The 15,512-nt window shown below is 41.8% G+C and overlaps 1 protein-coding gene across 3 annotated transcripts in view; it reads left to right on the plus strand.

Annotated features, from left to right (window-relative positions):
- The window catches only part of GADL1 (glutamate decarboxylase like 1), a 502,071-nt gene that overhangs the window by 362,453 nt on the left and 124,106 nt on the right, over nucleotides 1–15,512 (plus strand). For all 3 annotated transcript variants that reach the window (XM_060307894.1, XM_030830036.2, XM_060307895.1), the window contains 5 exons: nucleotides 2,588–2,694; nucleotides 3,379–3,494; nucleotides 9,277–9,356; nucleotides 9,478–9,532; nucleotides 14,275–14,391. In XM_060307894.1, coding sequence (XP_060163877.1) covers nucleotides 2,588–2,694; nucleotides 3,379–3,494; nucleotides 9,277–9,356; nucleotides 9,478–9,532; nucleotides 14,275–14,391 — 475 coding nt within the window. The remainder of the gene's footprint in view (nucleotides 1–2,587; nucleotides 2,695–3,378; nucleotides 3,495–9,276; nucleotides 9,357–9,477; nucleotides 9,533–14,274; nucleotides 14,392–15,512) is intronic.

Below are 15,512 nucleotides of genomic sequence, written 5' to 3' on the forward strand. Positions count from 1 at the left end.
CATGTCACTCACTGAGATAAGAAGCACCGGAAGAGGGACCAATTTTCAAGTATATGGTTGAAAAGGCAAGAGCAGTAATTCAGTTTTCAATTGTGAACATTTGCATTTGCAGTAACTTTGAAATATTTAAGAGTATACTCTTGGTGAGTTGAGATATATATGGGCCTGAAATTCTGATATTTATATGGAAGTTACAAATTTAGGTGTTACTGGCAAATGATGGTAATTTCAGTAGCGGGCATGGATGAGATTCCTAAAGTCAGGGATTCTCAACTCCTTCTGCTGTTTAGAATCAACCTAGGAACTTGGTTAATATTAAGACCTGGGTCCCAGCCCAGACCAATTAAATCTGAATTTCTGTCTATGTGTCCCAGGCACTGATATATTTTCATAGCCCAGCAAGTGATTTTAATGAGCAGGATGGAGATATTTTAAATAAAAACAAACCAGGAGATGGAGAAGCACTTTCTGCAGGACAGCATAGAGTGAGGAGAGAAGACGACTCGGGCCTGGGCCTTGAGGGCATCTGATAGTTCATGGTTGGGAGGAGGAGAATAAGCCTACAGTGGAGAGAGAAGAAGGAGAAAATCCACTGGGAAGACCTGGGAGCCATGGAGGAGAGTGTGTCCAGAGTCATATATTGTTGAGCAGAGTGTTTAACTAAGACAAAGACTAAAAATGTCCCTTGGATTAACAACATGGATGTCATTGGTGACTTCAGTTACAGAATTTTTCGTGGAATAATTCAAGACAATACCAGATACCAGGTTACAATGGGTAGAAGAGTTAAGTGGTAGAAAAGATAGTGAAATTACACAATTCTGTGAACCTCTTTTTTTTTTTGCGGTACGCGGGCCTCTCACTGTTGTGGCCTCTCCCGTTGCGGAGCACAGGTTCCGGACGCGCAGGCTCAGTGGCCATGGCTCACGGGCCCAGCCGCTCTGCGGCGTGTGGGATCTTCCCGGTCTGGGGCATGAACCCGTGTCCCCTACATTGGCAGGCGGACTCTCAACTACTGCGCCACCAGGGAAGCCCATGAACCTCTCCTTTTAAGTCCTGGGATCTTTCTAACTCCTCATCTGGGTTCTTTTACTGAAATATTTAGAGGCTTTTGAAGTATTAAATTGCTGCTAAGCTGAGGAGTCCACTCAAAATCTCACGAAGCCACGAGCGCATTCTGTATTGTCCTCTCCTCCACCTCCAGGCCAATTTCTAGGTTTACAGTTGAGCTAGTTTTCAAAGACAAGTTTAATAGTATTTTCTTCTTACTAAAAAGTGAATGATTATTTCACTTTTATTTGTAGGTACACGTACATATATATACTTTTTTTCACACTTTTGATATGTGTAAAGTGGTTTCCTAGCATGGTTGAAAATAGAAGCTAAATTGTTTGAAAAATGATGTAACTTTAGAGTGCTTGGCAGGTAGGGAGGTGATAACACAGTAGGTGTTCTCTTTTCCTTTTTTTTTTTTTTTGCCTCTTTACTAAAGTTTTTTTCCTTCTGATGTTAACATAATTGCATTAAATTCCGTGACTATGAATTTAAATGTGTCTGCTTAGCTTACATATTTAGAGTACATATTTATTCAGATTCAATTTAAGGTAATCACCTAATTGTTCAAGAAGGAGATTATACATATTAGTCACCCTCCAGTTATCTGGAGAAAGAAAGAAACGTTATAAAATTACATGGTAACTGTTTCAGGCTGGATTCCTGGGCAGCTGCCCTAGATGGAGCTTAGTGAGTAGGATGTTTATTAAGGGAAACCCTTGGGGTCAACAGGGTTTGAGGGAGGGGAAGGGAGGGGAAGGAAGCAGGAGTGGGCAGAGATAGGAGTCAAGCCACTGTGTAGGCTCTAAGACCACCTCGGCTGACCCCACAGACGTCTCTGGAGCTACCCTGGCCCTTCAGTGTGGTCTGGAGCTGGGCCCCCAAGGCCAGGCCCAGTTGTACCTCCAACTGGACCAGTCATCAGGTGTGAACCACCACAGGACATTCCTAAAGGGGCTAACTTAGCAATGCTCTCTAATGACAGCATTCCAGCCCAGAGCCTCAAACCTTCATGACAGGGATCCAGGTAGCACTGTGTAGTAAAATCATCGCATCATAAGAGATGTCCACAGTGCTCTTGCCATTTGTACAAACCCAGGAGTGTGGTGGAGGAATCCCAAGTTCTAGAGCTGACTGCTAGGGTATTCATGGTAGTAACCTAATAAACCTGGCTACCATGACAATGGTTTTTCTTTAACCAGCAACCAAAGAGCTAAACGGCCGCTGTTCATGACTAATACAAAGAATCCAGGTGCACTGCTTTGATCCTCCCAATGAAATTGAAGGTTTGCTCTAAATTAAGACTGCAAAGTAGCTAGTATCCTTAAAGCCACCAGCTACTGACATTTATCTAACCATGACCAGCGCTGTCATAGACTGTGTATTCTCTGTTTCCGATGGATTCATTTCCAAAGACTCTACCCACACTTCAGCAGCCACTTGGTTTAATAAAACTCTGTGTGCATTTCTTGGGACTCCAAAGGGATGGTTTGACTCTAGTCATAGAAGTGAAGTGTTTTTTATATCTATCTAGTTATACGTATGAGGTGTCCCCAGTGTTTCTGTTAGTGGAAGAAGCGGTTCTGAAGAAAATGATTGAATTTATTGGCTGGAAAGAAGGGGATGGAATATTTAACCCAGGTAAGTACAATTAGTTATTGCCTCCATTAAAGCATCTACAATTTTATTCATGCCTTATTTGAGGAACAACTCCCCACAGACTTCCACATTACAAAAACTTGGATATTAATCATGCCACTTGGGGAGAATCGAGCTTGTGCCTTTCTCCAGAGTGACGATATTTTGCATAAATGCTACAGAAGTGACATACATGCTAACAAATGAGATGTCTACAATTTTGGATTTATATCCAACACGAATTTATCTGTTGCTGGAAGTTAGGAAGGGCTATCATACGTTTTTCAAGTTTATCAATTAATTTTACTTGAGAAGTTTCCTGAATCATATTTTATTTCTCCTACAGTCCTTCTTTGGAACCAGGGAGGAGCATGTATTGTCATTTTATTGATTAGAGACAGACAGAAAGAATATTATTAACTATGGAGACTTGGATACTCGTCCTAAGTCCAGAGATGGAAACTCTTAGTTTAGAAAAGCTCTGGAATGAGAGAATAGACCAAAACTTCTGGAACTGGAGATGAGGAAGTGTGTAAGAGTAATGGGATTGGGGGGGGTGCTCCCTTGATTTTGACAGTAATTTGTCATTAGGCTGGTGCACCCGCAGCCATCCATGCCTCCTACCGTAGCCGGCACTTGGGGAACAAGGACGTCACGCTATACATATTTCTGTTTTTGTTTTTGCAGGTGGTTCAGTGTCCAATATGTATGCCATGAATTTAGCCAGATACAAGTACTGTCCTGATATTAAAGAAAAGGGGCTGTCTGGCTTGCCAAGATTAATCTTTTTCACATCGGCAGAGGTAAAAAACAAATTATTTTTGATATGAGATATAGATTTTCTGAGAATGAATACATCATGAAGAGGGCTTTTTTGTTTGGGTGCTCCCGATGTGCTCTTATCCCATCCATGTGTGAGTCACGTGCCTACGTACAACGTTGTATTCATTCCAAAAGAAATTCTGATCGGTTTGATATTGTAAGCCCTGGCCACCCAATTTTGTACATCACCTTTATTTAAAATTTATAGCCTGTAACATTTTCTTAGAGAAAAGAGAACACTTAATTTGAAAGTGCCACCTCTTTCTTTGAATCTCTGAGTGTCTTATTTTTGAGAACTTAGATGGTTGCTACTGATATCAGGTATGTCTTCTACTCCCATTTCCTTGTGAAATTGATTGCTTTGAATGGCTAACACAAGGGCTCTTCAAGAGGAAAGGGAGATATTCAGTAACAATGAACATCACGTGCACGCACGCGCGCACACACACGCACAGTTGGATGTTGCCACGATCCCCTATCTCACTGTGCTCCCCACTGAAGTAGGAGGTCCAATTGTGGATGAGCGCATTGGCTTTCAACTAGGCTGCCTGGATTCAATTCCTGTCTCCACTACTTACTATCTGAGTGACCTTGGGTAAGTTGGCTAATTCCTCTGTGCCTCAGTTTCCTAATTTATAAAAATGAGTGTATCAGTTAGCTCTAATATCTAACAAATTACTCCAAAACCCAGTGGCATAGAACTATAGCCAGATATTGTTGCCCTCGAGTTTGGAGATAGCTGGGCAGTGCTGCTGTTCTTTGCTGGGCTTGGCTGGCGAGTGGCTGATCTGGGAGTGGCTGGGCTGGACTGACCCCAGTGATGCTCCACTTGTCTCTCATCCGCCAGCAGGCTAGTCCAGGTGTGTTGTCATGACAGTGCTGCAGGTAAAAAACAGCATGGACACACACTGGGCCTCCTGAGTCCTGGACTCAGAACTGGCACATTGTCATTTCTCCCTCATTTTCTTGGTAAAATAAGTTGTATATAGGAACCTAGATCCAAGAAACGGGAAAATAGACTTCACGTCTTAAGGGGACTCTGCAAAGCCACCAGGAAAAGGGATTGGATGCAGGGAGCAGTGAACAGTCCGGGGCCATTAAAGCAGCCCAGTGGCGACATGAGCTTAGTAGGCACTGATTGATTAGTGGGTTATTGCAAAGATTGAATGAGTTAGAGCATGTAAAGTAGCATCTGGCACATGCTAGATAGACAAAAACGTTAGCTATTAGTAGTAATAGGAGGAGGAGAATGACCCAGCAATAATAATGCAGAGCACATCTCATATGCAGTCTTACTTAGAAGGGATGCTTTTTTTGTTTTTATTTTTGTGATTCCAGTGGGGGCCTCTGGGGGTCCATCCCACCACTGCTTCTTCCCCATGTCCCCTCCTGTACCTTCTGCAATAATCCTAGGTCTCCTGTCAAACACGTGAGGTGGGCAAACTCTGAAAATTCTCTGTTAATTCCAGCTGGACTTTCCTGTGTCTGTTACTTTCTTTCAAGAGCAAGTTACTTTATTATGGCAAAAGTATAAATGGTGCAGGAACCTGACCACCCCCGCATGTTCCCCCTGCCCTGCCTGAGTTCTGGTTAGTTCAGCGCTAAGGGCAAAGTGGGCATTGAGTTGGGGGCAGCTGGGAGGAGTCATCTAGTCTGAGATTCTGACCTCAGCTCCCCAGGCCCTTCCTCATGAGATGTTCATTCTGTAGCAAGAGGAGAATGCTTGGGAATGTGGACATCTGTGGAAAATGCTTGGTTATTTGGAATGATTATGGAGTAGAATTTTCCTGCCCTGGGAAACTTTGGTTCCAACCCTCGGGTTCCAATCCTTGGTATTTCAGTTGGAGGAACCCTAGTGTATCAGAAATGCAGAGCCCCTCTGCATTAGAATTGCTATTTCCATGCCTTGGAAAGCTGATTAAATAGGGGCCCTCCTATCAGTGCAGTACTTTTACTTTTGCCTTTTTCATTCTTCATTTGGTTTAAAATGTACCAGAGTTCTTTTCTGGGATAATTGCTCCAGAAAGAGGGAAGAATTTCTATGGAAGCCTAAAATAAAGATTATGCCTGGGAAAGATCAGTAACAGGTGTAGCTGGCAAGTTGGGAATGAAAAGAAATTGAAAAGTTGTGAACCCAGAACTAACTATTTTTTAAAATCTCCGGTGGAGATATAGGTGCGAAAAGAGGTAAAATATATGCCTTGGCTAACAGACCAGCAGAGGCTGGAGCCAGAAAACCAAGCTAGATGTGTGTCTTAGTTTGCTCAGACTGCTCTAGCAAAATATAGAGTGGGTGACCTAAACAACAGACGTCTATTTCTCACAGTTCTGGAGGCTGGGATGTCCATGATCAAGGTGCTGGTGTCTGGAGAGAAGCTGCTTCCTGGCGAGTGAACCTCTGTGCTCACATGGCCTTGCCTCCGTCCAGGCTCGTGGTCAAAGTGAGGCCTGCCTTCCTCTTCTTAAAAGGGCACTCATCCCGTCAGAGTCTCGCCCTGGAGACCATCACATTGGGGGGCAGGGATTAAACACACATGAATTTTGAGGGGACTCAAACATTCAGTCCACAACAAAGTGAACTCCATAGAAAAATTCCATGACTGAACGCACTGTAGCCTTGAATATATGAATTTTACCCCATCCACCATACTCTTCTTTGTAGCTCCTTCTTTTCCCTGCTCTGCCAAAGAGACCCAAGTCATAGCATTGGCATTACTTTAATTCATATTTTAGGGACCTCTGTACCACTATTTACAACAAATCAATTCATTACTTAGTGAAAAAAAAAGAATTAAAGAAAGCTGTGTTTCCTAAAAGATCCTAAACCCTATGCTAATCTTTTTGTTATAGCCCCCTTGTTTTTTTTCAGGCGTTGGCCCATGGCCCCCTGGTTATTTTCCCAGATTGCTTTATCAGGTGGCCTTACTTTTCCAGTTTTTATTGCAGCCCCAGATGAACCAGGGTAAGTTACTCCATCTCTGCCTTGCACCATCAAATGCAGAATATGGGCACTCGCCACTAAAGGGGTTTTTGCATACACTTCAGGTGTCCACGGTAATTCAGCTGTTGGTGGAGACCAGGAAGATCACAGCAGAGACCCCTAGACTGTCAGCATATCTAAGGTAGCCTCTCCAGGCCAAGTGGGAACCAAAGAGAAGGGGACTTTTGGAGAAAAGTAATAAAAGGAACAGATTGTGGCCTGATTAGCAGTTAGATATGAATTACTTACGTTTATAGAAATCTTAGGGTTGTCATTCAAATCATTTTGGGAATTAGCATGAAGTAGTGATTATTGTCTGCCACTAAAAAGTGAGGGAGAAAAGAAACCCTTTTCACTCCCAGGCCAGTGATCAGTTGTCATAGTTCCTCACTAACAGGATCGAGGCTGGGATGAGGCAAGTGAGACGTGTAGAGTCCACGTTTCAAGGTCATACCTCCTTAAATTTTGCACCTGAGGTGCCTGACTCCCTCCATCACGGCCCTGCTCTCTAGGTGAGGCTGCCCTGAGTTTGGATGGCATTGCAGGCATTCACGGGCCAGCAGGTGCTTTTCAGGATGTTGTGCAGGGTGTAAGGTAGTCCATCTGGATTCCGACTCTGCCTCTTTAGGAATTGAACCAGCTGCGTGCTCAAAGTCCCTGTACATTCCTTTTCTTTATTTCCTAAGGCATAACATTCATAACCCCGCTCTCCCCACCACCTGAAGCTAATTTGAACTTCAAACTAGTCAGCATTATAGGACTTCAAGTGTCCAGAACACAATCCACAGGAGGGGAAAGCAGCGGTTCACTGAGAAACCCAAGGTCACAGATGAAATCCTTGCTGGAACCAGGAAGGAAAACTTCAGTGCAATTCCGTCTTTCCTGTGGACACTGGCCGTCTTACTTTTATAGAAATGAATGCCCACTGAGATTTGTGTGTCTTCTGTGGATGAGTGAAACTCAGGGGGAGATTGGGTCTTAGAAGGACTAACTTCTCTTCTGCCAGTGAAGGGAGTAGGCGCCTCTTGTTTCTAAATGCAGCTGTTACTTCTGAACTCCGGCCTCCTAGGTTTTTTCTTCTCTTGAAACTACTCAGTATGTCTGAAGCATTGCTCTCTCTTTTTTTTCCCCTTCCAGGGCTCTTTTCCTCCTCTGATGCTTTCAGATGTTTAGGCTTCAGTTTTTCAGACTTGTGAAAAGCTGTCTCTATCCATTTGAGATTGACAGTGGACTCTACTTTGCCCTGAGATACCCAAAAATAGCTCCACCAAAGCTATTCTTATTCTGATGACAGGTTTTTTATTCAGCAGATCCATTGGTTGGGGGTATTTTGCTGTTTCTCAGGGCAAAGCAATGTGATTTTCCTTATTGGCAGATGTCAGTGGGGGTAGGCTACTATTTATCATTATGAAACCAATAGCTGTTTGGTGCCAGAGCCCCAATCTCTGGTGAGAAATACTTCACATTAGCTATGTCACCTTAGCTATGGTGGGCTGATGTAGCAAGTAGGGAATTAACTATATTTTCATGTACATTATTACTCTTCACTATGCACATGTTCTTGCAACAACTCGAAATGAATGCATCCTATAGGCATTTTGAATGTGTCCTGTTTGATATTTGGAAATTAATTATTTAGGATGGTTTCATTTTTCCTGATGGTGTTACTTCTGCATTTATTTTTACAGAATTCAAAAAGAGCTCCCCATAAAACTCTCTTGACAAAAGAGGAAAGAAATTACCACATTTGAGGGAAATATATCAAATTAAGTGTGAAGGCTTGACTACTCTTTTAATGTATTCATACCTACAAATTAAATTGCTAAGGTTTTTTGGTACAATAATGTCCTTTAGCACCTTCATTTTTTCTGGCATGAAAAGGAATTAATTGACCACCTGTCCACAGTAATGTACAAAGAGCGACATCTCCAATGTTTGAATGCTAATTATTTGATAGGATTTACGTAGGGCAAAAAGACCCAACACTCCAAAGTCTATACTACTATTTGCCGATAAGAAATAGACAAGACCTAATTCCAAAGCCAGCTCTTAGCCTCATTCATGCCAGGGCTGCATCAGTAGTGTGTCTATAAATTATTATTACTTTTGTTGTTATGATTTAGCCACACTCCCGTGTGTCTAATTTCAGTCTTATATTCACTATTAAACAAGATTGGTCAAGTGTCTGATCAGCATTTATAACCCATTGTTTGCTCTTGAAAACAGATCCTCCTGTGGTCTGTGACTACAATTTTTGAGACAGTCTTGCTCACTCCTTCGAGGGCTTTTGAGTCAGCAGTGGACTAGATTCTGTTTCCATTAATACTGAGTTTTATTAGTAGCATCAAGAGAAACTTTTTCAATGTTACATAAAACAACAGCCTCCAGTGACCAAGTTTTTTCCGTATGCCAGGCTCTGTGCTAGCTCATTACATACATTAACCCATTTAACTCCATGACAAGCAGGTGGAGGAGGCATCCACATGTCCGCTTTATAGATTAGCAAATGGAGGCTTGGAGAGTATGTGTTCTTTGCTCAAGGGTCTATAGCTGTAACTGGGAAAACTTGGATTAAATCCTGGTTTCTCTGACCCCAACCAAAATCAGTGTTTTCAACCACTATACTAAAGAGCTCAGTTAAATGACTTTCTTTTTTTTTATGGCAATACTATTCCAAAGATTGGGCTTAGCCATATAATGTACACCCATTTAGATAAATAAACAGTGCTTTTTTCATGCTATGTATTTGTGTCTCTCTCTCCCCCTTGCCTTTTTGAATGTAGTGTCATTACTCTATGAAGAAGGCGGCCTCCTTTCTTGGGATTGGTACTGAGAATGTTTGCTTTGTGGAAACAGATGGAAGGTAATGGGGACAGGATCCAGAAGCCAGGTGGGTGGAGGGGGAAAATGATAACTATTTAAAAAGCAGTACCAAGGTCTGTTCACAGCTGAACATAACAATGTCTCAAACCTGTGTCTCTTAGAGGTAAGATGATACCTGAGGAGCTGGAGAGGCAAGTGTGGCAAGCCAAGAAAGAGGTGAGAGGGGGAAGGAGAGGGAGGGAGAGAAAACGTTTGTGTGTCTGGGCATTGGGGGAGCATGCAGGGCCAGCAGCCAGGCCCACGTCTGTATGTGTGGGAGAGAGAAGAGGGCCCCTTAGAATTAAAGGAGGAAGCTCATTTACAGATGTGCTATTTCCGGGTGCTTGCTCTACACGTTCTGCGGAGTTTCTCAGATGTTCTCATTCCCAGATGGCTGGAGCTTATTAAAACACTGACATCACTGGATTCCGGATTCTTGCCGAGAATTAGCCTCAAAAGATGAGCCCAGCCTCTCTAGCAGGGTCCCAGCATCCACACTCCTACGTAGCTCTTGACTCTGAGGATGCTACAGGCTAAACCAGTTGTCTCTGGGCTGCATTCAGGATGATTTCTGATTTCTTGATCAAACTGTCCTCCTGGGTTGCTTCCACCCAAAGCCCATCCATAACCATCACCCCCTGTTGGGTGTGGGTCTAGTGTTTCAGCTCTGGCAGACTATCCTCTCTTCCTTAGCTGCCAGCATGTATTAAAGCTTGCACCTCCATTGCTGGGGAAGACAAGGCATGGCCCTGGTCACCTGCTGTACTCCAGCTAAGCCTGGCATCTGCTTTTTGGGTGTGGCATTGTCTTGGTGCCAGCCATCTTGCTTCTTGGACCAAAAGCCTACTGGATTAGGTGCAGCCACTTCACTGCTTCCCTCCCATCTTCCCGCAGCCCCCATGCCAGTGGAGCTTCAGACCGTTCTCCCACCACTTTCCAATAGACCGCAACAACGTGGGGTGTGACTGCTGAAAAATTAAAAGCCCAGCTTTTGAGCTGGGATATAAGTTTATCTCTCCTCAGAGGGCTTCACACTTCAGGAAAGATGGGTTCTTTAATTTTTATTTTTTAAGATTTAGTATTATATTTCTTTTCTTTCACTCTTCATATTTTTAAAAATTTTTCATGAAATTCAACTTGTCTGGAGCATGCTAGATCACTGTATTTGGTGTGAAATTCTGTACTTAAAAGTTCTGCCTTTATTGCACATGTATTGGCTTCTGGTGTGTGTCCTTAGCACGATATTTTTTAAAACATTTCATTGACAAGTGGATTTGATAGTTGTCTGGTGGTACAGGTTATCAGATTTCTTTATCTCTTGGGTAAAATTCTATATTGCAACCTGTTTATTCTGCTGTGAACTACAGATATCACCTTCTAGTTTTATCTATTTTTTAAAATCTAGTTTTATCTTTTTCTACAGAAGTTCCTATCAAAAAGAACTTTATGTTATTAATGCTTGTCGGTGGGGAACACCCACCAACACCCCTTCCTCCTTCCTTCCTTCCCTTCCTCTCTTTCTCTTTCCTTCCTTCCTCCCTCCCTCCCTCCCTCCTTTCTTTCTTTCTTTCTTTCTTTCAATTTTAAACTTTTCATTATGGAAAATTGTAAATATATGTAAAACTAATATAATGAGATTCCATATACCAGTCATGCAACTTTCACAATCATTAGCTTATGCCCACATCCCCTCCCAGTACCTCTAGATCAGTTTGAAGTGTATCCTACACATTATGTCATTTGATCTATAAATAGTTCAGTATATCTGTAAAAGATATGCACTCTCTCTTTCAAAAAAGCCCATAACGCAATTATAAGCAAGAATAAGTTCTTAATATTATCCAGTATTCACTCTGATTAAACTTTCTTCCATTGCCTTTTTAAAAAAATAGCTGGTGGTCTGAATAAGGAGTCATACAAAGTCCATGTGTGGCATTTGGTTGATTTATCACATAAATCTTTTCTAACCTACAGTCTCCCCTCCTTTTTTCCCCTGCAACTGATCTGTTGGAGAAACCAAGTCCTTTGCCCTGTAGAGTTTTCACATTATGGATTTTGTTGATTCCATCAAGAATTTGAGACTCTAAGCGCTCCCCTCCCCTGTACCTCCCCATCTGTTTTCTATATTTCCTGTAATTTGGCTGTTAGATACTGAGACTTGGGAAGATTCAGGTTGGAATTTTTACCAGGACGACTTCATGTGTGGCATTTTGCCTTTCAATCAGGAGATGTCTTGGACCTCCTTTTGTTATCGGTCCATCTGTCACAGAACTCTGCATCAGCCTCTCACCTCATGGATTTTGCTGCCATTTGTCATCATTGTCTAGACCCGTTATTTCATTAGTGATATTCTAATTCATTCTCTCATTCCTTCTTCATTTAGTGGCAGGCCTACTACCCTAAACATTTTTGTTTCTTCATCCGTATTTGGTTTCCCTAAGGAAACAGTTTGGACAAGCAAGACAGAACCAATATTTTATTCTTTTCCCTTATTTACCAATTTTCAGAATAGTGAGTAAGTTGCCAGGCATCCTGCAAGCTAGCCAAACCTTTTTTTCTTTTTAAAGTATCATGAAGAACTCATCTTCTAACATATTGGATGGATTTTACTCCACGGCAGTCATTATTATTTTCATTGTTCAAATTTCTGTTTGTTTTGACAATGAAAGTCCATGAAAGTGACATATCCTGAAGTTGAGAACTTGAAAGGGAAGTTTTTAAAAAGTAAAAATTGCTTTAGGCACATTTGAAAGTAGGGCAACAGGGTTAGTGTTGGCATGCCTCCTCAGTTTTCTCTCAAGTCAGTTAAAACTTGAGCTTGGATTCACTAAGGACAAATCTTGCATCCATTCTGACATTTTAATACCTGATGACTAGTTTCTTTTTCTCAGTAGCTTCAGACCTACTTTTTGTTGTTGTTTGTTTCAAGTTTTTAACTCATATTGTTACAGAGGTAGGAAATAGTTATCAACTTTTTTTTTTTGCTGCTGGGGTTCAATTCCCTGGCCAACCACGATCCATTAAAAATCTGTTGAGCAGTGACCTTTACCTTGATGCCATTACAAAGATGGTAAAAACCACAGAAGCATCAGAAGTTCTAAAGTGCTTATAAAAAGATAAAACTAGTATAAACACTGAATAATTGGAAGTATTTTTGTGTATGAGTATTTGAAATGACAAACTTTCTTAGAGAATACAACTCATTGGCAACACACAGTCAATACTGTTTCCACTGACTTTTCTCATTAACAGTGTGAGATATGAGAAAGGGAAAAAAAACCTGGAAGGTTAAATCCAGATTATGAAAGTTGAATTTCTGGGACTTATATTTGTAGCTAGATTAAACAGGTGAGGAAAACTCATTAATGGTCTGTAATAGCTAGCATAGATATTGTCTCACAATTGTCAGGATGTCATAGACTTTATAAGGAAAGCTCAACCATTAAAGACACCTTCAGTGGTTTTAGTAAATTACTTTTTCTATTGCTTTTACTGATGGATGTAAATCTGGTCACATTTCATTTAGGTCATGGGCATGATAAAGACATAATCTGTTGGTAGTAGATTACAGGGAAGAAGTCCCAAAGCCTATGGTCCCAGGGGCCCTGTCACCTACTGGCCGTGCTCTAGGAGGCATGGTGGACTGTAGTCCATGTGTCACAGCTGTCTCCCCACGTGGCAGATGTTTCCATTGTGTACCATCACTTTGATTCCTGTGCATCTCAGCCTAGAGATGTGGACCAAGCGTCCTTGCTCTGCCCCGCTTTCCATCGAGAAATAACTTCTTTCTGTCAAAGGTCAGCTAAATTGGAATGAATCTGGTTCAAGCTGAACACCCCTGACATTAAATTATTTTACAAGAACAAGTGTATTTCACGATAAAACTGAGGGAAAAATGACTCCATCCTAAAATGACTTTGACTCTTTCTCTGCAAGTAAGTATTCTTGTCACTGACTTCTTGTGCTCTAGAATCAGGATTCTACTTGCTCTCCTGATCACCACCTTTGTCTGCAAATTTTCCCCTCATGGCACTTCCAAAGAGAGCAACACACCTCTGCCAACATGTTGGGATGGATCTATCTGGAAACAACCTCGTGTACTGTCTTCTACATGGCTGCCACAAAATCCCTCATGGGACCAGGGTGCCTGGCTCGCTCGGCTGGAATTACCATTCATCTCTGCACTTGTTCCCACATTCTCCCTTTCCTCCCATTTCTCACGGGTACCTGCTCTCTCCGCAAGACGCAGCCATGGACTGGATGAGGAGGGAAAATTACGGCAGAAAGACGCAGGTTCTCTTTTCCAGCACATTCTAATGACTTTCTCTGTGGCAGCACCCGTTTGGGGGAGTGTATCCCAATGAGGTTACCATATCCCCTCTGACGCCAAATTTATACCTGATTACATCCCTTGCCTTGTAGCTGCTCTTACTTTACCAGGTGACAAGCAGACAGGCTGCATGGTCTGCTCCTGGAGCTGGCTGTTTGTCTTCCAGTCCTGTTCCTTCTTATTTTGGAGGTGTTAGGGAGGCCCCGATGAGTCTCCCTGGGAAGGAGTTAGGAGTCACACAGGATGCCAGTTTGCTGTGGAGGTTGAGTTTATTCACTTCTATCCAGAAAAGCTAGAGAACAGAAAAGACTAATAAAGAAAATGAGAGTAAAGAGAATAAGGATGCATGTGGAGTTGGGACAAAGGATACTATTGTCATGGCATTTTCTGTTTCTTTAGCCTATTTATAGTGACTAGAGGCCATGTGATGGAGAAGCGTAAACAACACTCACTCAATGAATGTTTATCTCCAAAGAAACCAGATAAATGTCTGGGTGTATAACCCTTGTGTTTACCAACCTACTGCAGCACAGATTTAATGGTGACGATGATGATTCTTATAATTCTCACGTGTGGGTCCTTCTCACAGGGTGCAGCTCCATTCCTTGTCTGTGCCACATCTGGTACCACCGTACTGGGGGCCTTCGATCCCCTGGATGAGATAGCGGACGTCTGCGAGAGGCATGGCCTCTGGCTCCACGTGGATGTAAGTTCATCTGGGTGTGCATATCTGTTAAACTTTCTAGCCTTTTTGCAGCTTTGGTGGGAAGTTTTTCGTATTCCCAGTAACTAAATGTGAGGTCCCCAGCTAGTTGTATTTAAATGTATATTTCTAATTAGAGGAAATAAATGTGTTGTTTCCTGTTAGGTAATAAAGAAGAAGATCCTGCATTGATGCGCATTTTGTCTTAGTTTTCCAGATTTCCTCTTCTGTCCTGAATCATTTCTTTGGTCCCTTGGATCTACTGTCACTGAGGCAACACTGTGTGGGGGACACATTTCCTACTGTGCAGTCGAGAGGCTGGTTTTGGATTCGAATCTGCCTCCTCTTCATTGTGACCCCAGCTGTTTGGGTTTTGGTTTCATCTGTAAAGAGGGAAATGACTGACGTGGTCAATAAAGGATCTTCTAGCTCTAACATTCTGTGCTTCCAGTCAGCTGGAAAATGCAAAAGGCTGCATGACTTCATTGCATGCCATAATTAAAACAGGTTTTATCTGGATCTATCATAGATAACTATTGGAGAGGGATTGAGATAACTTATATTCTTCACAATTTTCTAACTTAAAGGGTTGGCCTTTTTTTTTTCTAATTAGTTTTGGAGGTCCTAGTGTTGTTCATAATAATTGTTGTCCTAAATTAAAAGTAACTCTTAACAATTCTACTTATTTAAGGTTAAAAAGTTGAATTCAGCCAGTTATGAATGCTTGTTGAGCATTTTGGTTTTCTTTGTGTGTGTGTGAAAATAGCAGTTAATTAGTTTGATTCAACCCAGTAGAAGGAACTGTTGAACCTGCAGTTGAGAGGAACTTTCCTCCAGTAAGTGAGTGGTTTTGTGTCCTCCTTATCAGAAAAAGAAAGGACAATTTTTTTGACTTACTGAACATTAGGTAACTGAGCATTTCTTTGGGGGATATGCCTGCACATAATTTTATAGTTTGGATGATTTTATGCTTTCAAGGTAAAGTTTCTATGATATAATATCAAAAGAATTTTTCAGCAACTCAAAGCTTTCATTAAATGTATGCTAATATTTGGTAAAAGCAGAAGTAGTAATATAAAGCTCACTAGAGTTATAGGCTTGATTAGTAAGCCAATGGCAATACA

The sequence above is a fragment of the Globicephala melas genome, chromosome 11, assembly GCF_963455315.2.
Source record: "Globicephala melas chromosome 11, mGloMel1.2, whole genome shotgun sequence".
NCBI lineage: Eukaryota > Metazoa > Chordata > Mammalia > Artiodactyla > Delphinidae > Globicephala > Globicephala melas.